The 26995-nt window shown below is 36.5% G+C and overlaps 1 protein-coding gene across 9 annotated transcripts; it reads left to right on the plus strand.

Moving 5' to 3' along the window:
• Positions 1-26735, plus strand: SLC35A3 (solute carrier family 35 member A3). 9 transcript variants are annotated; one of them, XM_075156393.1, is made up of 9 exons: positions 1-89; positions 11661-11793; positions 12238-12442; positions 13313-13467; positions 13549-13671; positions 14853-15024; positions 18211-18329; positions 18829-18962; positions 21505-26735. In XM_075156393.1, the coding sequence occupies exons 3-9, from the start codon at positions 12256-12258 to the stop codon at positions 21593-21595; spliced, it is 981 nt and encodes a 326-aa protein (XP_075012494.1). In that variant the 5' UTR covers positions 1-89; positions 11661-11793; positions 12238-12255; the 3' UTR covers positions 21596-26735. The 9 variants fall into 9 exon arrangements, with proteins under 9 accessions (XP_075012494.1, XP_075012493.1, XP_075012497.1 ...); XM_075156396.1 differs by having other exon boundaries at positions 7-89; positions 11664-11793; XM_075156395.1 differs by lacking the exon at positions 1-89 and adding an exon at positions 8966-9024.
• The last annotated feature ends 260 nt before the right edge of the window (positions 26736-26995 follow it).

Genomic DNA, 26995 nt, shown 5'->3' on the forward strand with positions numbered 1-26995 from the left:
CGGGACCGCGGCACCCGGAAACACCAGGTGGCTGGTGGGAGCTGAGCCGGCAGTGAGGGGCGAGCTGGGCCGCCGGCCGGGTGCTGCAGGTGGGAGGCCGGGGCTGGGACCGGGAGGAGTAGAGCCCGGCTGAGGCTGCCCCGGAGGGAGCGGTGCAGGGCTTATGGATGAGGGAAGAAGCCTGAGGGAGGCCTTTGGTGTGGGAAGGGGAGACGTTTGGGGTTGGTGCTGGGGTGGGAATGAGGTCTGTGGGAGCAGGCTGGAGAGGGGAACAGTGGGATTGAGGGGATACCGAGAGAAGTGTCTGTAAATGGAATGGTCTGGGGAAGAGGGAGGGGAGGGGTGAAGGTGAAGTTACTGTGGGGAAGCAGCTATCTGTGAAGTTGGGAAGGGATACGGATCTGGTCAGCAGCTGTGTCATTGTTGCTAAGGTTGTGGCTCACTTGCTGGGTTTCTTCTCGGTGTAGGTGCGGCTGGTGCTTTGCTGAGAAGGTGCTCACTGTGCTTGATGTAGTGCTGTATGTGAAGTTAACAGAAATGCACACTTTATAAGTATTTTCACGGCATCACAATTTCATCCTGGGTTTTTGAAATGAGAAACGCTTTAGTAGTACAAAGCTTATGGATTAAGTCAGAAAACCAGAAGATGCAGAGATAATGAACATAATAAGATAATACTTATTATGGAATAGACTGGAAGGTAAAAGATAAACACCAAAAGGTACTCCAAGTTGTTTCATTTTATTGAATCCTATAAAATATATTTTAAATCAGAGTGAGGAAGACTTGAATACCAGAGAAAAGATTTTTAAGGAATGACTGGGTGGAGAAGACTGACTGCTTTCTGCAATGGAAGGATGTGTTATTTGGGACATCAAGAACATATGCAACAAACCTTTCTAAAACTGAGTTGGGATCTAAGGCAACCCTTGCTTTTCGAAGAATGTATGTGCAGACTGACAAAATGTGTTTTAGAATGGTGACAGACTGCTTCTCCCAAAATCTGTGGGGTTGCCTTTCTCCATGGGTGCTGCACTTGACTCATCTGAACTCTTTGTATGTGGACTGAGTTGAGCCTGACCTGTTTAGGTCTTCTCTGTTAAGTTAGTACACAGGACCTGCTCCACAAAAACTGTCGCTGTGTAGGCAGTTTGGTAGAGTAGACTCCAGCTCTGTGATGCGCGCTTTTCTTTTATAAAAGAATAAGCAACATCAAATTTCTTTAGAGGCTTCAGGGTGAGTTTGAGGGAGGTGATAGTTGTGGATAAACTGATTTACAATAACCTCTTCCTTTAGAAACTAGTTCATGATTCCCTTGTACATTGTTAGGCATTGTAAGAACTTGTGGTTGAAAATTACAGTTCTGGCAGGTAAGGATCCGTTGGTTTGGGATGCATGGTGTTCTGGTTTGTAGAAGTAGAATGCGTAGCAAAAATACTGGTTTTGGGAAAGACTATGGCAGTAGTAAGTATAAATTTGCTTTACTTAGAGCAATGTATTTTTAGGAGTGACTCTATGTCTTTAACAATCCTACAGGCTGCTTACACAGCCTAATTCCTTATGCTAGTTGTGCTGCTGTTTGCAATAACAAGAAAAACATCTGAACCAGGTACCTGGGGAAATCAAATCACATGTGTCTGCTTAAAACAGTTCCAGATTTGGCAGTGTTAAGTGAAGGCAACACATACTTGATCTTTGGGACAGGCTTGCTAGATATAGTAATTCCTCTCTTTATTATTCTTGAATTGCTTGCTACCTGGGCTTATTCTTCACCAATTACTTCAGTTCATACCAATATGCGTGCTGCTTGCGCACACTCAGTGCCTTCATTGGAATCAGGAGGCTGCACAGCTGGATCACATCAATAGAGGGTGTCTCTAGAGGGGAGGAGAGATTCTTAAGATCTGTATCTCCTAGGATCTAGCATAATAATGTAAGATGGTTAGGAGTTCAGGATTTTCCCATTGAATTTTTGGACTTGTCTTATATTCATACCCCTTCAGTACACTGTTCAGCTGTCTAATTTTATTTGTAATTACTAGCTTTCTGCAATAAGTCTCTACAGATTTATTTTCACTGTAGTATCTAGTTTGTGTTACTCTACTCAAACTAGGTCACCTTGACTGAAGGTGGCTGCATTGCCTCGAGCACCCAGACTTGATTAGTAATTCATAAATAGTGTAAGTGTAAGCTGTAGCTAAACCCCGGCTGTATTCTTCCAGCACCTTCAGTCAAGCTCCTTCATTGGCTTGATACATCTGCAGGAGTTGCTTTTGGGCAGTGCTTCAGTTCATGACATTGCGCTCCTGTATGCTTGAGGAGGGATGGGCATTTGAACGAAAACTGAGAACTGAATGCCTCATTGCTCAAAAATCTGAATGTGACTGCTAGGATGTTTCTATACTGTGATCTATACAATGAATGCAGTGTTATGTACTGTTTGAAAGCGAGAGAGGCAGTTAAGGCAGGCTGTATCAAATTTCTATGCTGGCAGGCAGAGTTTGGCTTAATGACTGTTATGTCAATATAAAACTATTGCACTACGGTGTACGTAGTTGAAGTCTTCATCTTACAAGAAATACTGGTGTTAGGTTTAGCTCAGTGAGGGCCTGAATTTCCTGAACGCTGAATATTTATATTCAATATGTGATTTCTTTAATATTTATCAAACCAAATTCTCATCAGTCAAATCTTATCTTTGGATTTTTAGGTTTGGTGTAAAGGATAAAGGGGGTGGGCTGGGCTTACAGAGTATTTAGCCACAAATTTCACATTTAAGATTCACAGTGCCCAACTTTTCCTACGTCTGATACATAGATTAGTATGGTGATTTTTCCCCCCCCACCACAAAAGAAACAAAAACCAAACAAAAAACCTTTGTGCGATCATCAAAAAGCTCAGCAGTGTTAAGTTCCCTTTCTGCTAGGTTTTCTGTTAACCTGTAAGAAAACCTCACCTGAGTCCCAAGCAATTTATAGCATTGTCTGAAATTAGGTGTTAGTTAATATGTAATTGCATTCCCTTCGTTATACTTGGCAATGGTGAAATTTCCTGATTGAGTGATAGGCCAGTGAATCACTGATACAGCCTCCACTATCCTTGGCAAAAGCCTAGGTTTTTGGAGCAAAGCTGAGAAGAAATCATTGATTGATCTTTAGCAGTTACAATTTAACGTGTAACTGATCTGTGCATAAGTGCAGTTGCCAGTGCTAGAAAGTATCTGCATGATTGTAAAAAGGCCAAGATAGGGTTGTGGCTGGGGAGCTAGATGACGTTGCAGGAGCAAGGTCCACCAGTGTTCTACTCTGTTGTGCTTGATATCCTTGTCGTGAAAATATTATTTGAATGCAGTGATGTTTTTAATATTTTTCACCAGTTAAGATTTTTTTTAATGTAAATAGAGAAATTGGAAATACTGCCTGAAGGAAACATCATGTGAAAAAAAATCTTTGTTACTCTATTTCTGCTAGAAGAGTAAGGAAAAAACTTTGCTAGAGGATTTGCTTTTAATAATGCTTCTGAAGAAGAATACAAGAAAAACATAGCTTCTTTTTTCTGTAGTGTACTTAATACACATTATAATGTTTCCAGCAAGAAGAATGAGTAACAAACTGAAAAACAAAAGAAAGGGCAAGGTGAGTTTTAAAATGATGAAGTGATTTGCAGTGGTTTAGTTGAAAGGTGCCATGAATTTGGGGAGGAACAGCTGACAAGCATAGATAGCTTATGGGAGGGAACAAAGAAGAAACCTGTATCAAGTATGAGGAAGATGGAAAACATTAGTAGTGACATTTTAAAGTGAGAAATGCAAGGTTTAAGATTATTAGAAATGTTTATAACATTATGGTTTATTTAAAAAAAAATTACACAGATGTGAAAGATTACATATTGAGGGGGGTAGGGGGAGAAAGAAATGCATTGTTGAATGATAGCGGTCCAAATTTGGCAGTTAAAATACTCGTATGTATGTAAAATCTTGTTCATAACGCAGTTCAGCAGCATTTGGAAAGGCCTGTGCACCCTCAGTACCATCTGGGATATTTGTCATAGAATCATAGAATGGTTTGGGTTGGAAGGGACCTTTAAAGATCATCTAGTTCCAACCCCTGTGCCATGGGCAGGGGCATTTTTCACTAGATGAGGTTGTTAAACCCCTGTCCAACCTGACTTTGAACACTTACAATGATGGAGCTTCCACAACTTCTCTGGGCAACCTGTTCCAGTGTCTCGCTACCCTCATCATAAAAAATTTCTTCCTTATATCCAATTGAAATCTACCCTCTTTCCATTTAAAACCGTTGCCCCTTGTCCTTACACTACAGGCCCCAGTAAAATGTCTCTCTCTGTCTTTCTTAAAAGCCCCCTTTATATATTGAAAGGCCACAATAAGGTCTCCCCGGAGCCTTTTCTTCTCCAGTCTGAACAACCCCAACTCTCTCAGTCTTTATTCATAGGAGGGGTGTTCCATCCCTCTGATCATTTTTGTGGCCTTCCTCGGGACCCAATTTAACAGGGCCATGTCTTTCTTGTGCTGGGGGCCCCAGATCTGGATGTGGTACTCCAGGTGGGGTCTCCCGAGAGCGGAGTAGAGGGGGAGAATCAACTCCCATGACCTGCTGGCCACGTTTCTTTTGATGCAGCCCAGAATATAGTTGTCTTTCTGGGCTGCAAACACGCGTTGCCAACTCCTGTCCGATTTTTCATCCATCAGTACCACCAAGTCCTTCTCTGCAGGGCTGCTCTCAGTCCCTTCATCCCCCAGTCTGTATTGATATTGGGGATTGCTCTGGCCCATGTCCAGGACCTTGCACTTGGCCTTGTTGAACTTCATGAGGTTCCTTCCATCCATTTATTTCTATACATAAACTATTTGTTGCATTAGATACTAATTTTGGTTTAACCTGGTAGGCAGCCAAACACCACACAGCCACTCGCTCACTTCCGCCCCCCACAGTGGGATGGGGGAGAGAATCGGGAAAAAAAAAAGTAAAATTCATGGATTGAGATAAAGACAGTTTAATAGAACAGAAGAGGAAGGGAAAATAATAACAATAATGATAGAATATACAAAATGAGTGATGCACAATACAATTGCTCACCACCCGCCAACTGATGCCCAACCAGTCCCCAAGCAGCAATCGCGGCTCCCCAGCCAAGTCCTCCCAGTTTATATACTGAGCATGATGTCATATGGTGTGGAATACCCCCTTGGCTAGTTTGGGTCAGCTGTCTTGGCTATGCTCCCTCCCAGCTTCTTGTGCACCTGGCAGAGCATGGGAAGCTGAAAAGTCCTTGACTAGCGTAAGCACCACTTAGCAACAACTAAAACATCAGTGTGTTATCAACATTGTTCTCATATTAAATCCAAAACACAACAGTGTACCAGCTACTAGGAAGAAAATTAACTCTATCCCAGCTGAAACCAGAACAGAAGGCTATATTGAGTTCAATAGAGAGAAGATTTATGGAATAGAACTTTCCTCTGAGGAATGTAGTTGTGCTATAGAAAGTAGCGTGTTACTTGCATGTTATCGAACAGAGGGAACAGGGCATGTACGAAAGCGTAGAAGGAAGTCTTATAAAAATAGGTTCTTCAGGTTCTGTGAGCTAGCTCTTGCTCTACCTTCCAATTGTGCTTTTCCTTTTTGCCAGCTTATTGTATTTGTATAGGTGTGGCATCAGCACTGGGTTCACATTTCATTTGAGAAATCTGAGAACACCATCCTGTTTCTTTAACCTGCTATCTTGATTTCAAAGCAAATGTCCAGGAAGTATGTCCATACCTGCTCCACTGAAATGGAATAGCGTACTTTGCTTTCCACTCTGTTTTTCCTCCTGTAAGGCAGACTCAATCGGTGTTTATTTTCTGTCAGATCCCAGACATAGAACTTGGTGAATGGCACACTAAACTTAAACTTTGCCATTTGCAGTTTTAAGAGGCTGGTTGACTGCTTCTGTTTGGCTTTTTATTTTAACTAATGTGCCAAGTGCCTTTTGTTTAGCTAAGCAGTCTTAAACTCGTTCATCGTAAAATGGAATAAGAGCTAGCAATAGCAATAACTCCTGCAACTTGGCTTTTTACTCTAAAAGACTGTCAGCAGTGAAAACATTTCACAACTAGGCTGGAAGGAATGTAATTCATAGAATGCCATCACTGTAAAGATTGGAAGCATAATAGTAGTTAGTAATTTATTTTTTTAAATTTAACTTTCCTTGTGACAGAGTAGGGAGGAGTAAAGAAATAGTTGCCAGTAGAAGTTATTTTCATGTCAAATCTTTTGGTAAATGGGTAGAAATTAATACAGACATTAACTCTGTAGCCTGTTGGAAAAGCCCCATTTCACCTTTTTCTGTTACTCTGTATGCGTTTGTTTTCAATACAGTGCATGCCGAGGCCATCACCTAGGAAGGCCTTTGCTTTTGTGCCTGTGTAGAATCTTAGGCTCTGCTAGTGAGGTGTAAATTGCAGGATGGAAGCCTAAACCAGTGGTACATTTTACCTTCCCTCTCTCATGAATTCCTCTCATTTCATCTGTATGGACTTGTTCTAAAGATGTGTCAGTGGTAAGTGGTAATCGGACCTTGATTTATAGACATCATGACCACAGGTACCCGAAACTATTTTCAGTGACTTTTTAATTGTATCTTACAGTGGGAGGTGCTAAGTACCTGCAGCTCATTGACTGTAATGTAGCCTGTCACGTTACCTGGTAGTAATTGCATGACTTTTGCTGTGGATTGCTCAGTCATTTGACAGAGAGCATGATGTTATTTTAGTCTGTGAATTTAACCTGCTTTTTTGTTATGTGACTTATTGGAATTCATTGTTAATTGCTTTTTTTTTTGTTGTGTTAGCTACTTCTTGAGATAGTGTTGAGTGCTTGGGGTTTTTTTGGATGCTGATTTCTTTTTTTTCAAGTTTTCTCTGATATTCTGTTAAAGTTTCTGAAATTTAAGGAAAATTAAATTTAATGAGTATAATAAAAAGTGAGCCAGCTGCAGTGACTGTAAGAAAAGCTTAGTAATTCAGGCTGAATTAATGAAATATAATGCAGAATACTGGATACTTTGGGATACTGAAAGAACTTTCAATGTAATTGTTGCAGGAGAAATGCACAATCAAATAAACAAAATTTGGATCATTTGTGCATGAACTATCATCTTTTTTATTTATAAAATAATATGTGAAAATGTAAGGCATCCCAACCTTAACATTTCAATGAGTCTAAAACATGCTAATCAACTAGATACTTGATGTTAGACAAAGTTGAGTCTTGACAGTTCTGTACTCGCTTTCTCTTGATATATTTGTATCAGCATGGTGTGACATTTTGGGAGGGCCTGGATCTGTGGAGTTGCCCCTGCTCTTTTGTTCTTGCAGATGGTGTTAGGCCATGCTTGCTGGAAGGATCTCCATAATATGCAGTATAACTCCAACCATCTGTGGAAAATGTCTCAGGACAGTCTCTAGTCTAACTAAACAGTATTTAAAATAAATTAGTCATGTTTCCTTCTGAAGTTCTTTTTTTTAGTGTTTTAGATACCTCAAACTAAAGTAATTCTGTCAGATTTTGACAGAAATTCCTACAAACTCAAGAATAGGATAAATTCATAAACTAATCCTTAATTTTGCACAAGATTCTGTTACTGTAGATATTTAGCAGCTGAGAAGCTCAAAAGTTTATAGCATCAGAACTTTAAAAGACAAAATCTTAAGGTTAAGAAAAGTCACGTAATAATCTTCATGTTGCTCATGTAGTAAATCCTGATTAATATTAGTGAGTTTTGTTAAGAATGGATAGAGGAAAATAAAATATATATGGTATGTTTACTGTTCATTAAGTCAAATTGATTATGTTCCTTTTGGCCGAATGTATTTCATCTACAAACATTAGAATTTACCAGTATTTTAGGAGGGAAAGTGTAGGTACGATATAAAAATAAAATGTAAAATATGAAATTTTAGCCTGTGGTGGAGAAATTACTAAGGGAGATGAAAATCTCCAAGTCAGAAATTTATTCATTTTGTCTGAGTAAATATTATTAAATGGAAATATGTGATTTTCCACTTTAAAAAAATCTGCGTATTTTTCGGACTTTGCACAGTATGATACCTTCGAGCTGAAGGTATTACTTCCTGTATAGATTGTTTTGTTTTGTTTTCTGAGTCTGTAAAACCTTTCCAGGGTCCTCTTCCTTTATACTTTTAAGGAGGACAACTCTTCACGTAGTATCCATCTGCATTTTATCCACCTGCGTGTACTGAAGCTGAATGTTACATGGCTGTAAATACCATCTTGGCTTACTGCATGTTGACTTCTCATACAGACCTGCCTTTAACCTCTTCTCCTGCCTTCCGTATTGCTGGCTGTAAGGTGTGTCTACATGGTACACTGAATAACCTATGCAGAACCGGTTTCCTTTTTTTTACCTAGACTAATAAAAGAAAAGAATAATGAGCCTAGTCACTGAGTGAACAGATGTGACAGGCCACATTACAGTCAATGCATTGCAGGTGCTTAGCACCTCTCACTGTAAGATACAGTTCAAAAGTCACTGAGTTGACGTGACCACTCAACTTCCAGTCTTTGAATTAGCAAATCTAAATCTGCTTTTTGGAACAGATGCATCCTGCAGAGAGCTGAGTAGTCTGTCCAAAGCGCAATAAGAAATCTAAGCCTGGTTGTAAACTCTGTACAGGAAACGCGTTGGGAACTTTCATTTCATTATTGGTTTAAGACAATCAGTGTGGGCTGTTACTGAAGACAATAGTTCATTTAGTACATGACTGCACAGTCTGTTGCAGTGAGGATAGCAGGAACTCACGGCTAGAAGAGAGCAAATACACCTCTGGTAGTAATCTGTAAATCTAAACCTGCCGTGAATCTTCAGTTGAAGACAGTTCAACTAGTTGAAGTTCAGGTCTTGGCTCCTTTTCTGGGTCCAGTCCCCAGTTTGCACCAAGTTCTACGAACTGATACGCAGCTCTTTTTTAAAAGAAAGGATGAGGGACCAGGAGAGCTGGTAAGATATGTGTGCTCAGTAGAGGGTGGTTATTTTATTGGCATATGTAAGTTTCAGGACACTCTAGTTCCTGCTCTGTGAACCAACTATTTATAAGTACAGCATGAAACTTCACACACTTGTTCTCTAAAAGCCTGTTTTGCTGACCACTGACAGGACAACTTTTAACAAATATCCTTATTTCAGCTATCACACTGGACACTTAAAGTCCATTTTGCGTGAATTTTGGAAACTCTGAAACTGCTTTAGTGAATTATGGTAAAGAAATGTTTTCTGCTACTGGCACCTCTTTGAAACACATTGTCTGGGGAAAGTTCCCTTTTTTATCATGATTACTAATGAAGACAAGATTGTAGTTCAAGAATAATACTGTGGTATGTATTCCATTTGCTGATGGGCTTATTAAATTGTTGTGCTTGTTGGTATGTTTTCATGCTGAATGCTTTGATACTTGCTCATAAACAAGGTATTGGTGATTTACTTTTAAAATTATGTTTTAAGCTGCTTAGTAAATAGGTCGTTGTATTTCAGCAAGAAATTCATGTGAACATTCTTTTCTGATATTGTGACCTATTTTGAAGGTTAAGGAATTGATCTCTGAGAATTTTGAACATTTGTAAAACCCTTTGTCACTTCACAGGCTCACAGAATGCAGAAATTTGGGTCCGAGTTCAGGAGAGATGTGTGTTCCCATTATCTGTATTTTGTTCAGAAGCATTTTGCAAACTGAAAACCAAAAAGTTTAAAAACTTATTTATCTGTAAGTGTGCTTTCATGAAATGTAGTGTTGTTTGTCTTAACCGTATATTGCTCTTTGTGTTTCCAGATTGTCAGGTCTCAATACTAAAAAATGAGGTAGATGGAAAGGGTGGAAGAAATTGTTTGTGCAAGTTGGCTCACATAAATGTGCCTTTTGCAATGTCAGTTTTCACCAGTAGCATAGGCGGACTTTTTCATGAAGTTCAGTTCTGTATTTTCTCTCAGTGGATTTTTTTTTTTTTTCCTTTCCCTTTTTCTCCCTCTGTCTTGTCTATGCTGCTAGTATTTCTCCAGAGAGTGTGATCTCTGACCTTGCATGTCCCCTCTTCGTCCCTTCACGGGAATTGTTCTTCTGTTCTCGTCTTTGTTCTCAGCTATAGCAAATCTATTCTTCAAAGATGTTCCTCTCTGACTAATTGATCGTCTCCATTTTGTGGTTGGGGGTGTGTAATTCCACAGTTAACATCCTCATGAAAAGGGTTATTCCACCAGAACCTGTGGAAAAAGTTAGCAAATCTTGGAAGTTGTCTGCAGCTTTCTTCTCCTTAGTGCTTTACATTTCTGTCTGATTTATATTGTCCAGTGCAGTTGCATCTTTACTGTTTGTTTCTTCGGCGAGTTAAATGAGATCATAGTTCATACAAAAGTATCTTCTATTAAGATTCCTTAAAGGAATCCTTGTGTATTTCTTCCTCAGTTTCAGTATCCAGGCATCTTTTTCTTCCTCCTTTGCCAATATGCTTTTACAAATATTTTTACAGCCATATGATTCTTGAGGTAAACAATTCTGTTGTGTAGGATACAAGTATGTACTTCATATCTCTGTGGCTGTTGGCAATTTATATTTGTTTGCAGGTTACTGCAATGCCTCTTAAATATCCATGCCATATAAGTATTAATTTGACTTTGTATACTTGACTGGAGAAAATCTATTAGTGCTTAGAGACAAGATAAAGGCAAGTCAGAAATATTTGAATAACACAGCTCTCCAGATCTCTGAAAAAATAGCAATGAAAATTGTTATGAAATGCATCTTAAGCTAGAGAAATGCAGTCAGCAAGAAACAGCTTCAGTTTCAGCCACAAATATTTAGAGGGACCAGCATGTCCTTCAGCAGTGTGTACAAAACTAGATAGTTAATGAGTTAAAACTTGTGTGCCTGTTAGGTGTAAAACATGCATAGGAACAGCTCTGACATACGTATCCAATAAATACTGCTTATGCCATTTCTAGACTTCTAAAAGTGAGAACCGCATTCATTGTCTTGACTTGTTACTGTTTTTCTTTTACTTGAAAACATATTTATTAATTTTTAATTACTGATTTGATTTTACCTTGGCATTATAAAACACTGCTCTGTTTGAATATCTGGGCAGTGAAGGCAGTAGTAGTTAATTTTTTATAGAAAGCATTAATTTCTGTGCATATGGAAATTCTCCTTACTTAATATGAAGAATAGCAGAAAATTATATAATATTCTGAATAGCAGTGATGCATTTTTTAATTTCTTTGTAATATATTGTGCTTGCAAAATGAGAATTGCTTTCTCTATTAGTCTCCTGCACTAAGTTAATGCTTTAATTGGTGACAAAGGGCAAAGAAAACCATGTCAGCTTGGTGAAAGTTCATGGTAGAGATGAGGATGATATAGCTTTATTAATGTAAGGTTTGTGATAGTCAGTGCAGTATGGGAAAGTAAGTGCAGTCACCGAGTCATCTATATTCAACTAATTTTTTCTGAGGAGGATAATCAGCAGGACAGGTTTAGTGTTGTCTCCCCTGCAGCTCCACCATCCCACATCTTCTTATCCAACCCTGCTTTCCCACAACTCTCCTTTTCCTTCAGCATCAGGCATACCTCTCATTTTCATTTAAAGCAGCCCAACCCTCACTGTGTCTTGTGCTGGCACTGTGTCATCTGGCAAGGCAGAGACTGCAACCTGAAAAACTTTGGAGAGCTGGAAGAATGAGAAGATCTCTTCATTCTGGGAATAGCTCATTGCAGCAGAGGTAGTGGGCATTCTGCAGTACCACAGTGTATTTTTCACTTTGAAAATACCTTCTGAGACTTCACCTACATAAAGAAATCCATGACTGATTTAACTTGGGAGATTTCTTTTGTGAAACCAGTTATTGGAAAGCTAATTATCAGTTAGTAGTCCTAATTTCACTTTATTAATTATTACAGATAAGAAATATTTCATTTCATTTCTCTATTAGTTATCACTTCTCCTAATACTTTAATATGCGTCCCCATTTGTAATCATGTATTTGAAAAACATTTTTGAAGTGTTAATCTCCTTCTTCTTTTTAAATATCAGATTAGATTTGTTGTTTTCCTTCAGCTGAACTCTCTGGATAACTTTTTTTAATATGCTGATTCCCAAAGGAAACGTCTAACTGCAATATTGTCTTTTAAGCCTGGGTTTGGTTTGTTTTTTTTTTCTGTTTCAGGAAGAGAAAAGTCAAGAAATGTCTACCAATTTAAAATACCTTTCCTTGGGCATCCTGGTTTTTCAAACCACAAGTTTAGTCTTGACCATGCGTTATTCTCGGACACTGAAAGAAGAAGGACCTCGTTACTTATCCTCTACTGCAGTAGTTATTGCTGAACTTCTGAAGATTTTGGCCTGTGTTCTATTGGTCTACAAAGACAGCAGTATGTGTCGAATTTTGCACCAAGTAATTTTCCTAATCAATATGTGTATTGTAGTGGCAACTGCAAAGCAGCCATGTGAGTACAGGCATACAACAAAGCATTACCCAGGAAATAGTCTTGGAAAGACACTACTTCACTCCTCAACACACGATACAAGATATTGTATATTTGCTGAAGAGAGTTCTCTTTAAAGAATGTGGATACTGAGGAGTGCAAGAATAAATTTTCAACTAACAGCTTGAAGCTTGTGTTTGCTCAGGCATTTTGAGAAATTCATATGTAAAAGTAGGAAAAAATGAAAAACTTTAAGTGTGTCCGAAGCATGAATGATAATTTGGAAGCCTATAGTAAACAGCAGATGCAGAAGGGAAGAAGGAATTTCATTATTACAGGAAGAAGCACAGTTTTAAGCATATTCAGATTTACTCTAGTTCGTATTTTGTACATTTTATACTGAATTTATCTGGTTCCTTGACATATATATTTGATCTTCAACAGCTTAAAAATATCATGGTATATGCATAGATGTTGATGACTGTAGGCTTCTAAATGTGCACTTTTTAGGTGATACTCTTTAATGTATCCTCTTCAAATATTGATATGGTTTCAATAAATTTTACTTAAAGTATTTTGAATAATTGTTCTAGTTCTAATATTCCAGGCTACAGGAAGACACTTTGCAGCCTTTTTTTCTTACGTATATGAGGCTCATGAAAGTCAAACAAACATAGGTAGTATTTTGAGGTCTTGATAGCAGTGATAGCTATAAAAAGGGGGCAACAATCTTGAAGAACAGAACATTGCTATCTTTTTTTTTTTTCCTCTCTCCTTTTAGTGAATGTCTATTTCTTTTATTGTTTCTTTGGGTAGAGTGCAATTTACAGACTCTGAACAGAGTGCTACATGATGAAATCCTTAATAAACCCATGGAAACTCTTAAACTTGCTATTCCTTCAGGAATTTATACTCTTCAGAATAACTTGCTGTATGTAGCATTGTCAAACCTAGATGCAGCCACATACCAGGTATTGTACATTTGGATTTCTCTGCAAGTTTCAAAAAACCCCATGAATTATGCGGTAGTAACTGTTTCCGGGTTCTTCTAGGTTACTTATCAACTGAAAATTCTTACCACAGCATTGTTTTCTGTGTCTATGTTGAGCAAGAAATTGGGTGTATACCAGTGGCTTTCGTTAGTAATATTGATGACGGGAGTGGCATTTGTGCAGGTAAATATTAACAGGTGGTTTGTATTTATTTAATGTATTTATTTAAGGAACGTGGATTTCTATACTGATTATACTGTATAATCAGTATTCTGATTCTGGTTCTGATTCCATCAGCTGCACACAAGCACCAGAGTATGGTCAGGAGCTACGAATCACAACTGGCCAGGGCTAGAGGACACCAGAAATGGTTCAAAGGCAGAAGATAACACATCTTTTGTGTCCCAGTGCTCTACTGTAGAATGTGACAGGGCCTCTGGAGTAACCTGCAAATAACAGTGATAACAGTATTTATTAGCACACTTCTTCAGACATTAGGGATTCAAGGTCTTTTGTGCCAGCACAGTCCTGCTGCTCACCTTGTGATTCGGTTTCAGCATGGCAAATTTACTTGAACTTCTTCAAGAAGCAAACTTGGCCTCTGTTCTAAACAGTGCAGGTACAGGAGTTTGTGGTTTTCAGAGGGCAGGATCATGGGATAAGAGACTGTTCTAAGAATTTTTAACAGATTTTAGCATATCCTAGAAATTTTTATTTTAAAACTTAATGATTTGAAAAAAATTCTGAGGATTAAATTTTATAGTATTTTCAAATTTAATAATTAAAAATGAAAACAAAACATTCTGATAGTAATAAACAGACTCTTCAGTATGTTTTTCTCTATGGCATTGCACTTTATTCTGTTAGCATTAGTTATATTGCAGGATTTAGCTTCATAAATTTCAGCTTGTTTTAAGTCGTCTGCATAATCACTGAAGAGGGGAACATGCAAAAGACAATTCATCCCATCTTAAAGGCAGTTGGTGTAAGTGGTTTTCTAACTGTGCTTACATTTCTAAGGTAGGTAGCTGTCGAGTGGCAAAAGTTGGTGACTGTGAATGACCATGACGATAAGTCATGCTGGGATTCAGAAACCGTTCCGGCTTATAAAACATAAATCCTGGACCTGTTTAAATTGATGGGTATTCTCACAATTCAGACACAAGTTTACTCCTTACAAATACATAGAAAGAAAAATTATGGCTTTGCAGTCCTTTAAAAGTATTTATGGTGCAAAATACAAAACTTTACAAACGTGATTGTATTTAGGAACTGTTACTGTTGCTAGAAAACAAATTTGCATTTTATAGATGCTCATTACTTGATTTTATCAGTGAATTTTGTATAACTGTTTTTACATCCAGTGGCCTTCAGACTCTCAAGCAACAGCTGCTAAGGAGCATTCAGCAGGATCTCAGTTTGTAGGCCTGATGGCAGTTCTCATAGCATGCTTTTCTAGTGGATTTGCTGGGGTTTATTTTGAGAAAATTTTAAAGGAAACTAAGCAGTCTGTGTGGATCAGAAACATTCAGCTTGGTAAGTTTAATTTTAGTCATCTCTTAGAGATACCGTATTCTGAAGAATTAAGATAAATGTGCAAAATATATATATAAATAAAAAATATCACCAACATTTTAGTGTTCTGCATAAATGCACTTTTAAAACCAAGAGTATAAACTCTGCTAGATAGAATTCTAGCAGTTGCTTTCTGATCTCAACCTAGTTCTTGATTTAACTTGCTTATAGAGTGTAAGTTTGTACAGAATCTGTTGATTGAATTTGTATTTAAAATTTTCTAACAAATGTTATCTTATGCAGGATTCTGTGTATCCTCCGTGTTTAAAAATCGTTGTCTTTTGCACTAATTCATAAGATCTGATAAACATAAATAGTATTCCTTTTTCCTTTTTTTACTTTTTTTTAGAAAATATAGGAACATTAAAACAAAATATGTTTCTAAATCAATGTTTTGAGATGTTTTAAAATTAACATTCTTATTCTCTTGTGTCTGGCAGTTTTTGTAGCTTGGCACTTTTAGTACAAAAAAACTTCTTTGTGAATACAGTTGAGGTAATGAATTATTATTATTTCAGTACAAAGGTCAGTTTTAGTTGTCTGTATAATCACTGGAGAGAGGCATATGCAAAAGACAGTTCATCTTAACTATTTTAATGCCCTTACCTATTGTGCGCCTATCAGTAAGAGAGTACCTTCTATTTCCACAGTGGTTCTGGGTCATCTAGACCCTAGATATTAAAAGCGACAGAGTTGATCCATTTTCCTGAATGAGTTTTCCCTCACCTCAAAGCAATCTTGTCCAGTTTATAGGGTTGGAAATGTGACATCAGCAATATCTTTTTGTTCCTGTTTTGCAACAGAAACAAAACTTGTTGTTGGAGTTGCCCTTCTTTCTCTAGTGGAATCCCTCTAGTCTTCACCTGTAGGCAATAATTATTTATTGCATGTTTGAATAAATGCTTTCAGCAGAATTTGAACTTTCCAGCACCATAGAACGGACTCTTGATCAAATCCACAGTACTATAGAATTAAGGCATGAGGATGACTTAGTGGATCAGGGCGGTATCCTGACTCTGGGAGAATGTAATGAAGTACCATAAAAACAGGAGATGGTGTGGTTTTTTGTGATTAGATAGTTGGTCAAAAACTGGTGTGGGCAAAAATGTCTGAATACAAGCAATATTTCCTTTCTTTTCCTGTTGCTGTGTTTTAATTATAAAAGGTTTCAGTTAAAAACACAGAACTGCGTTTTGATTATATTTTAACATTTTTACATGTCCATAATGTTTTGAAACTTTAGGATAGAGAAGGGGATCAAAACCTCTACTTATTATCTGCTAGTATTTATTGAAATTATATATATTAAACCTAAGTTTTCTTGAACAGGGTCTAGGGGATACATCGGGAAAGGTTATGTTAGGGAATTTTGGAGGCAGAGAAGGGTGAGTAACTGGGGCTTGGTCCAGGATTTAAGGTAAGATTTGGTGCTCTGGATGGAGCCACAGTGTAAAATCCATTGCCAAGGAAAGCTCATTATTATTACTCTCAATTTCCATGCTAAAAGCGCTTTGGTGGGCAACAATGCAGAGATCTGAAACAGTTTCCAATTAAACATTCATAATCGTTGAAAAATCAATGATCTCTTCTAAAACATTCGTCAGATTTTTCTACAGTGCACAAAAGTATGTATGAAAACAAATGAGTTCACTAGTTTGATAGTCGGCCTGGTCATATATTGAATGTTCCAGTAATTGCTTTGTGAAAACAATGAGATCAGAACAAACTGCATCTAAACACAAACTGTTCAAGGCAGTGAATAAATAGGACTGATACATGAAGACATAAATGTCTGTGATAATAGTGAGAATTTAATCACCTGATTTTTTTATTTATTTTTTGTCAGTGAGCTTAATTTGCCTAAATGCAAAATTCAGTAGAATATGTTTACTGTTAAGGTTCTTTTCAGTTAAAAAATGAAATTAATTTTGTCATATTACATAGAGGGTTTCCTGATACAGCTTTTAAAAAATATTTAAAACATGAAATCACAATTTCAAAAATATGTTAGTGTATCCTTCCTGCAAGTGCCAAGGTATTTGCCGGCTTAATTACTATATCAATCAGGAGCAAGTCAGTCATAAGCAAGAGGTTTGAAATAGAGCTTTTCTTAAAATACAAACAACAAAAACCAGATGTCCAACTTGGTTTTAATTTTCATATCCGTAGAGAATTATTAGAGCTGTAGAAAAAATTGAAAAATATATTTGAATAATTGTTGCAAAATTCAGTTTTTAATGCATACCAGTATATTAGAGATGTATGAATAGTTGATTTTATTTATTTATTTTAGCAGATCAATTGGAAAATAGAAGTAATTGATTTAATCTGAATGAAACCTAAATTTCTAATTGTGTCTACAAAAAGAATTATTTCTTCTCAAACGGCAGGTTTTATTTTGTTCAAAACAGTGCTGCCCTTTTCAGAGGCAAAGAAATGCGATTAAAATAGAGGTCAGCTTTTCACAGAAAAGGAATGGAAAAAAAATGTTCCCCCTTTCCTGCTCAGGACTAGAGCCTACATCAGTCACAGAGGAGGTGCTTGCATTACTTCCATGCCTGAGGGGATTAGGAAAAGTTTCCCATCTGATAGAAGAACACTATACTCACCAAATTACAAACTTTTTAATCTCATCTCAATCTCTTCTTTTGACTTTAAGTCTCTACTAGTAAACATTCGTTGTGTTTGAGACTGGTTCAGAAGAATCCCACTCCCAAGATCCTTGTCTGAACTGGCAAATTGATAAGTCCTGCTCTTGCTATGTCAGTGACCATTCCCGCCACTGAAAGTTTTCCCTGTTTGTCTCTCCAGGTTATAGTGTGACTTCAGTCATGATTAGTTTCAGGAAAACTGAAATTGTGTTTAAGTAAATTTTGCTATATGCCATAAACAAAAATCACCCCATTCCAGCAGAAGGCAATGGAAGTATATAAGAATGTCCTAATGGAAACAGTCAAAACTTGTTTTCAGTGTGGAAAACAGTTTTTAAAAGAGAATATCTGCCTGAACTGATTGCATGTGAATGTGATGATATTGCAAGTAGCAGTCCTATTTTAAAGCCAGATATATGTGAGCAGTCCTTGAGGACAAAGAACCTGTTTGCATGTTTTTGCACCTGAAGCGTTTAAATGAATCTTTTACTTTCAGGATTTTTTGGTAGCATATTTGGACTGATGGGTGTATACATTTATGATGGAGAACAACTGTCAAAGAATGGATTTTTTCAAGGATACAATAAACTTACTTGGATAGTTGTTGTTCTACAGGTGAGATACCTTGTATCACATGTTTCTGCGAGGGCACTTGGGATTTACTCTTCTATAAATGACTGGGGAAACTAATGGGTGTCGCTGAAGTTACCGAGAATTCTGTAGTCAAAAGTCTGATCTATCACTATTAGAATAGACCTCTAAATAAAAACCTGGAAAATATATAGCAAGTATATGACTAAGTATTGTGCAACATAAAAGCATGTAAGCATTATTTCTTTTGCAATGTTTAAAAAAAAAAGATGCCCTTCCTGTGGCTAAAAATGTATAGTACAAATATTTCCACTAATTTAATGATGGTAATATGATCAACAATTTCTTTAATGGGGAAAGAAGAACTCTTCCAATATTTATCTTCAACAGTGCATATCCATAATATAAAATAAATGTAATGCTCCTAAACATAAAAACTTTTCCTAAAGTAAGTGCATGTTGTTAAAATAGATGCTTTCAGTGGAATTATCAGGTTGCAAATCCAAACCTCAGTATTTTTCAGGCACTTGGAGGGCTGGTGATTGCTGCTGTTATAAAATATGCAGACAACATTTTAAAGGGATTTGCAACTTCTCTCTCTATTATACTGTCAACATTGATCTCCTATTTCTGGCTGCAAGATTTTGTCCCTACAAGGTAAGAATTATTTTCCATGTATGCTGGGGGGGAAAAAAAAAGTTTGAAAACTTAATGCTTGCCAGATATAACTGCAAAAATAAATAAAAAAACAGTCCAAACCATGCTTCTAGAATGTTTAGATACAACTTGCACATAAAAGTTTAGTTTCATAACATACCGTAACTAATACTTATTTTTTTCAGTATAGTTGGCAAGATTAAATTTTCTGTAAGATACAGCCCCCCACGGGTCAGGAATAACCGAATCTCAAATCTTGGCTTTTGACAAACCACTCTCTTGCAGGCTCTGTTTTCAGTTCACTGTCCCTTTCTCTTCTTTTCCTCCCCGCCCGATCTCCCTCAGCTTGTTCAGCTCCGACTTTGCTTTTGTGCTGAAGCCAGCCCTCTTCAGCGTTGATGCTTCCCTTGCGCTGCGCTTGGCGCTGCTCTTTGAACCAGCCTCCCCCCTGCTGGCTGTGCTGAGTAAGATCGTGACAAAGGGGTTGCCCGTCTCGTGTCTTCTCTTTGACCTCTAAATGGACAGATCTTCCACAAGTCATCTCATTGCAGGAGGAGTTACAACTGAGCAATGATAATGATGATGATCTTTTTGTACTGGTTTTCATCCAATCTCAAAACAGTCTCTAAAAGAGATAATTGCAATCATACACACATGGAAGTTACGCTATAGCAATTAGTTGCCCAAGAACATCCAGAAGCCCAAAGGCAGAGATTTTTTGTGAGGACAATACCATGTTTATTAGTGAAAACAGTCAACCAAGAAAGAGAGAAAAATGCTTGCTATATGCTTCTAGGCCCAATACACTGTGTCCCGATGTTTTGTGAATCAGATTTTAGTAGTTTTGTGCACTGTGGGTTTTGTACATGGATAGGTTCTGGAATAGTGCTTGTCTTGGCAGTGCACGTTAATATATGGAGTGTAGAAGTTATATTCAAACTTTCAGATATATTAAAAGGATTTTGCTTATAATTGACCTAGACTGCTGACATATGTTACACATACTCATGGTGTAAAAATATTTTTAATAATATTTACAACTTCTGTATCTGATATGAACATCTTTTTATCTATAAGTAGTATTTACAATATTAGCAGGAGTTTACTTAAACATTCAAAAAAGGAAGTAGAACAACTATTTAGGCAAGTGGAAGACATTGAACTTAAATTATAAGTAGTCTATACTTGTCCTGTTAAAACAAATACGAGAGGAAATGGCCTCAAGTTGCGCCAAGGGAGGTTTAGATTGGACATTAGGAGAAATTTCTTTACTGAAAGAGTGGTCAGGCCTTGGAACAGGCTGCCCAGGGAAGTGGTTGAGTCACCATTCCTGGAAGTATTTAAAAGATGTGTAGATGAGGCGCTTAGGGACACGGTTTAGTGGGCATGGTGGTGTTGGGTTGATGGTTGGACTCGATGATCTTAGAGGTCTTTTCCAACCTTTATGATTCTATGATTCTATGAAGTGGTTTAAGAATTTCTGTGTGCTCAAATGGAAAATTAATAAGTAACTTATCAGCTTCTGCAAACTTGGTGAAAATGGAAACAATGGTAAATAGTTAAATGAGATGGAGCCAACTAGCAGCATGTAGAACTTGAAGCCATCTCATTTAATAAAACTTGATTAACTTGAGTTAATCAAACTTAATCTTTAACACCTTGCTTATGCCAACTGAATTTATTTGAACTGAAACTGAGTAATTGTTTCTCTCGCTTCAACAAACATTTTTGATTGGGATAATAGATGTAAAGTATTTAAGTGCTTGAATGTGTTGCAATGGATCGTGTCCAGAAATAGGCTAACTGTATTCTCTGAAGGATTATCATGTCATGCGCCACAGTTTTTTTAGGGTTTGGTTCAGAAGATCAAATTGTCAACATTGTCACGTCTTTATGACTTTTCTAAAATGCGTACTGATTGTCTGTTGGCTTTGAATATTTTGTTTCAGACTCATAACTATCAAAACAACTTGAAAGGCCCATATGTCACAATACAAAAGATGCCTTTATTATCTTTTCCTTACATAAATCTTTATGTATCTGCCAAAAATGAGATTATACTGACTTGCAGACTGGTTCTTGGGCAGCAGTAATTTGTTTTGACATAAGCTTTGGACTTCAAAGCAAACACAACTCCAGCAACATGTACATAAGATGATAAAAATGACTGGGTAACCGCGGTAGTTGCACTCCTTTAGCTTCTACTTGCATTTTGCACAGAGCTTTAGGCAAAAGAAAAGAAGAAAGGATTGGTCTGATTACTTTTGACAATTGTTCCATGAAACTATAATTTTAATTTTCAGAATACATCAGTATTATGATGCATTACTTTGTGGATGTGAGTTTCTTACTTCAACTTCTTCCTGCATCCTTCTATAATAAATATATGCAAATTATTTTGTTCTTTATAAATTAGACAAATATAATTTATCTTTCTGTATTCCCACAGGAAAATGTCCTTTCTTTTGATTGTAAATAAATAAAATTGCATCGACTAAAACGAGCTAACTTTTTTTTTTTCCTTCATCCCTATTCTATTCAGTGTCTTCTTCTTCGGAGCCGTCCTTGTAATAGCAGCTACTTTCCTATATGGTTATGATCCCAAACCTGCAGGAAATCCCATTAAGGCATAGCAGACTTCCTCATCAACCTGCTTCTCAAGATCATGCATTGGGGGCCTTGCTAACAATGGCATGTGGAAAGTATCATTGTGCATTGCAAGGAAAGGATTGCTACCCTGAATCTATTGAAGAAATGCTTATGTGTAGTTTTGAACAGCCAGAGGGGTTAAAGGTGGATGATGATACTGTCTGTAACTAACGGGGGGAAAAAAAATGGCAGGGGAATGCCCAGTGCAACTTGCTAATAAAAACTTGAAAGGAACAAAAAGTTTCCAAGAAACTGCAACTAGGAATGTTTACAGCTTTGACTGGGATTGCATCAAAAGAATTTACTGTATTGACTGCTGCAGAAATATGTCCTATGCACTCTCTGAAAGAGCACATGACAACATTGTCAGATTGTATGTTTTTGCAATTTGCCTATATTTAATCTTAGTAAATATGTTTTTAACTGTTTGTCTATTTACATGAAATCAGCTGAATACACATCATAGTTCTAAAGTGGTTCTAATTAGATATTCCTTATTAAAACTGTGAAGATTGAAGTATGATTGAAAGACACTTTCACAATATCAAATATTTTTATATTTTTAGAAGGCTGATTTAATAACAGAAATCTGTGTTCTGTTGCTTATATAAAACTATTGTAAGAATGTTTACATTCTTACCTAAGAACACAAAGGGAGCAATTCAGAGTGAAAGCTGGAGATCTGTGTCGATACTCCAGCCTTCATCAGGATAGTCTGTAGTGTTCCAACAGATGCAGTAACTCTGTGAACACAGGCCAGAGGTTACTGCACTAACCTGGCACTAAGAGTAGGGTTATGATGGAGTGCTTGCTCAGATGTAATGTTCATTCTTTTTATTTTTATTGATTATAAATCAACATGTTGGTAGAACCTTTAAAGTAGTTTTTATGCTTTAAATATCCTCTGGGGATTTTTTAAACACAATTTAAAAAAAAAAAGCCCATAATAAACATTTTTAAATGCATTATTATTGTAACAGCTCCATCTGGAGCTATTATGGTATATCATCTGTATACTGTACTTTATTACAGAGGTGTTTTTTAAAAAAGTGTTGTTTACTCATGAATTCTCTAAGGTTTTTTCAGTGCATTTCTATGTAATGGCTTAATTAGAGGATTTTTTTTTTCATTATTATTATTATTTTGTTCTGGGAGTCCTTGAGTCAACAGACCTAAATGGGTTCTCTGGAGCTATTCAGTCTACTAGTGGAATTACTTTAATAGGAAACATAATGAAAAAGTAATTAATTGTGCAATAGGTAAATATAAAAGCATGCTGTTCTTCAGTTTTAAACCAAAAACAACTTCACAAAGAAACCTAGATGCAATTAGAACTTAGATCAATTAGACTGTTACGAACACTTCACTTGTTGAAGTATTTGCATATAGCCAGAAACACACACACAGAAAAATGCTGGAACTAATAAACAAAAAAAGCTGTCTTAAAAATCACTTGTTTTCAGCAGTCCTATTCACAATGGATATTAATGTAGAGTGACTTCTTATCCACATGTTACACTTGTAAAGGTATAGATTTATACAAAAACATCAATAGTCCCTTACCTGTAGAATGGCAAGTGGTAAAAATGGAGATTTCCTTTCCCCCCCCCTTATGCTCTTTCTCACTTCTGTCTTGTGCTAATGAACATGTTGTGGAGCGAGAGGTGTTTTAAGATGTTTACCAAAGTACCTCATCCTCTTTTCCACATTTTAGTGGTGGATTAACAAGGAGATTCTGTAAGAGTGCTCTGAGATTTTTTTAATGAAATATTACAAATGGAAAGGAAAAACTCCACTTACGTCAGCCAAGTAAAAATAGTGTTTTCCTTCTGTTGGCAATGACATGGATTATCAACTTTTTGTTTGTTTATCGTATCAGAGCAAGACATTAAAGAAATTTCAGAGTTATGCCAAAGGCTTGCTAAGCTTTGTGAACTGTGAATCTATCCCAGCATGTCGTAATTGCAGGAGCTCTGCTACTCAGTAGTCAAAACTATCTCGTATTACCCTAAATTGGCATTCTATGTTAATATTAAACCATTTACCTATAACACTCGATGTGGCAAAATCTTTGAAAAATTACATTTAGTCGTTTTGCCACTGAAATACAACATGAGGTAAGATACATGCATAGAACAGTGGCTCACAGTGTTGCTTAGTGTAGAATGGGAAGTGCACGACAGTGAAATGATCTGAGAAGCGTTGGTAGTAATATCTGAATTGGAGTTTGGCCTACACAATAGTACTTTTAATTCCGTGAATCACAGTAGTGGAAATGTTCAGGTGATATAATTGGTTACTTCCTTGAGGAATTTCTCCAAAAAAGATGAGCAGCAGGTTGAGGACATTTCGAAGCCAGTTGCACAAGAAGGGACCAAATAGGCCAAATAATCACCACATTGCTGGAATTGTGTTACATATAACCCAGTTTTAATATTTCGGGTGCGCCTGTCAATATTTGTCAATAAGGATCAGTTTAAAGGAAAGAACAGGAATATGTGCTCTTTGCTTTTGAATACAGCTTTGGAAAACAATATATCTACTGTACTAAGGAACAGTAACCCCTGTCCGTAGATCAGTGACTCTTACATGCTTTCAATTTACAGTTCCATTAAATTTTCCAGTAGAGGGATAGATCTCTTCATACACTTGTTGCTGTAAAGGAAATATGAATTTGCATTTTTAGCTCTCTTTCCTTAGCCCTTTACAGGCTAAGGGGAGACTCTTGGCTGACACCCTCCAGGTTGAAAAGCATTATTCTAGACAGAGGGAAGCCAGCGTATGTCTCTTGAGAACAGAAGGGATTTGAGGAGGGTTTATTGATTTCTGTAACCTTTGCAATCTCAGAGCATATGCGCATTTTCTCACTGAGATACTTTCGTATCTGGATTTTAAAATTAAAACAAAAAAAAAAAGGCAGTTTTAAGTCTATAACTCATTAACTAACCAAAGAAGCATAGCTAGCACAGAGCATTGGGAAGTAGGGGATAGTGTGCTTTGAGTTTGTTAAAAGCAATCTAGGAATCTAACTTTCCAAAAATAAACCTGTCTTTCTGAACTATTTTTCTGACTTTTAGACAACAGATTTGTTAGTTTAGTTGTATATTTAGGAGGCTAACCTATACTTAGCAGAATTTTATTTAAATATTTATAAAGTTACAGCTAGGTATTTATTTGCAATAACTTGAATTATGAGATTTTTTTTTTTTTAAGACTTGCATAATGGGAATACTAGTATTTATTGAATACTTGGGTGTTTGGTAGTTTTATTTGAGATTCTCTGGGATACTTGATAAATGGTCAAATAACAATAAAATTAGAATTATCTTCAAAGCAAAATAAATCAGCAGTTCAGTGGTGAAAAATCTCGAGTCTAATAAAGTAAGATAAACTTTTCTTTAAACATTGTATTTCTGTGTTATCCGCAAGTGCCCAATAATCTTTTTTCTTAAAGAATTCAGATAATTTTATAGTTTTATTCAACTTTTTTGTTTTAGACAAACTATAAGAAAACTTCCCTTTTTGTTTGCTTTAATAATGTGTAGATTAATGTTCTAGAACTGCCTTCTATAAGATAACACCTTGGGGTTTTTACTGTAACTTCTTAGAAAACTTATAAATGTTCTATTTTTCCTCAAAAAAACAATCTTATTTTGGTAGCATATGCTTGTGTTTCAGTTACTCATACAGTCCTCTCACAGATTTTTAGAAGTATGTAATTGTTTTTTGTTCCTAACTTATTTTTATGGCTGTAATTCAAAAGACTGTAACGGATTTTGTTAAATTGTTAAACGAAACGTTGCATTTCTTCTGTTTTTCGTTGTCAGTAACTTTCATATTTTAATATATTTCCTTACCAGCCGTGCATGTTCTGTTGTATTTAAGCAATCATCATATTCCAAATTTGAAGTTGTTCATTTTCCTCCTGTTGACAGTGTTTCTTGCTGGATATTGTGAATGAGGAAGATTATTCATTGTTTTCTTCTCTGAAATCCATTTTTTGTAAGAATGAGATATTAAAAAACATTAAGGGTTTTTTGTGTATTAGAAAGGTAATGTTTGTCTATGACATGGTATTATACCATATATGTGGTAGTGTATCACTACCTATGGTGTTCAGCTATTGTAAGAAAGTCCAAGAAGTGTTTCCTTGCCTTTGTTTTCATTGTTCTGTTCATTTTTAATGCTGATTATTTTCCACAGGAAGTTACTAGAGTTCTGCTCTTTTCAGGTAAGCTCATTATATGTTTTTAGATATCTAGAATTAAGATATTTTTACTGAAGAAAATGCAGGGGGAAATGCAGCAAAATAAGTGGGATTAATTAGATGATATCTTCTGCTCCAGTTACTGTGCATCCAAATTTCTGTTCAGTTGGATTTATAACTTTTTCTAATTATTTCCCGCTAGGTGAATTTATAACTCTAGAAGCAAAAAAATCTGTCCTGAGGTGCCATTCAGTGCTCATTCTTGAATGTCTGCTGCACATTTGCATCCAAGAGTAGACACGACATTTTTAACTCTTGCCTTCAACCTTCCATCATTGTTCTGAGTGTAATTAGCTATATTCATTTCATTAGCAATTTATAGGTCAGTAAGAATTGCTTATATGCTAAGCATATGTTTATATTTGCTGCCATGAGTAATACTTTTTTGGATTTTTAAAAGTTTGTCTTTATTGTCAATATATTTTAAATTTAATTTTAAATATATGAGCCCAAATATAAATCATGTATTCAAACATTGTAGCAAAATTTTTAAGGTAGTCTTAGGATTTTTTTATATGTTGATGTTGATATTTGTGTGTGATGACACTGAATACAATTCTAAGATACGGTGTTTTCAGGCAGTTTGGAAACGGGGTGGTTTTTTTTGGTATAACACTGCTGAACCATGGAATGCATCTTACATGACCTAATACAGTCTTTTTTTTTAATCCATATTGGGGTAAAATACTGTATTTTTTTTCTCCTGTATGTGTAGATAATGTCATTAAAGTAATAAACTGGTTAAAATTAAGCACTAGCTTTATTAAGAATATGACATAAAACTGTTTAAGAGCTTTGTAAATGGAGAGGCTTGCCTTATGCATATTTTAGCAGAAATAAAACAATGTTTTAATTAACATTTAGTATTTCAGAACATAATTTTTGGCATAATTTTCTATAAACTCCAGAAGGCTGTTGCAAGATGTTTGTTAGTGGTATCTTTTAACATACAGCTTACTGAATTTTGCCAGAAATTTAATTTTGACTGAGACATGCTTCTTTTTGACTACTGTATCATGACTTCTTGTGAATCGCATTCCAGCAGTGTTCTTGTGACTGTCTGTCTCTGCACTCCTCTGGTCGGAAAACCCTGATCTTGTTCAGGACTGCGGTTCCT

The sequence above is a fragment of the Calonectris borealis genome, chromosome 8, assembly GCF_964195595.1.
Source record: "Calonectris borealis chromosome 8, bCalBor7.hap1.2, whole genome shotgun sequence".
Lineage (NCBI taxonomy): Eukaryota > Metazoa > Chordata > Aves > Procellariiformes > Procellariidae > Calonectris > Calonectris borealis.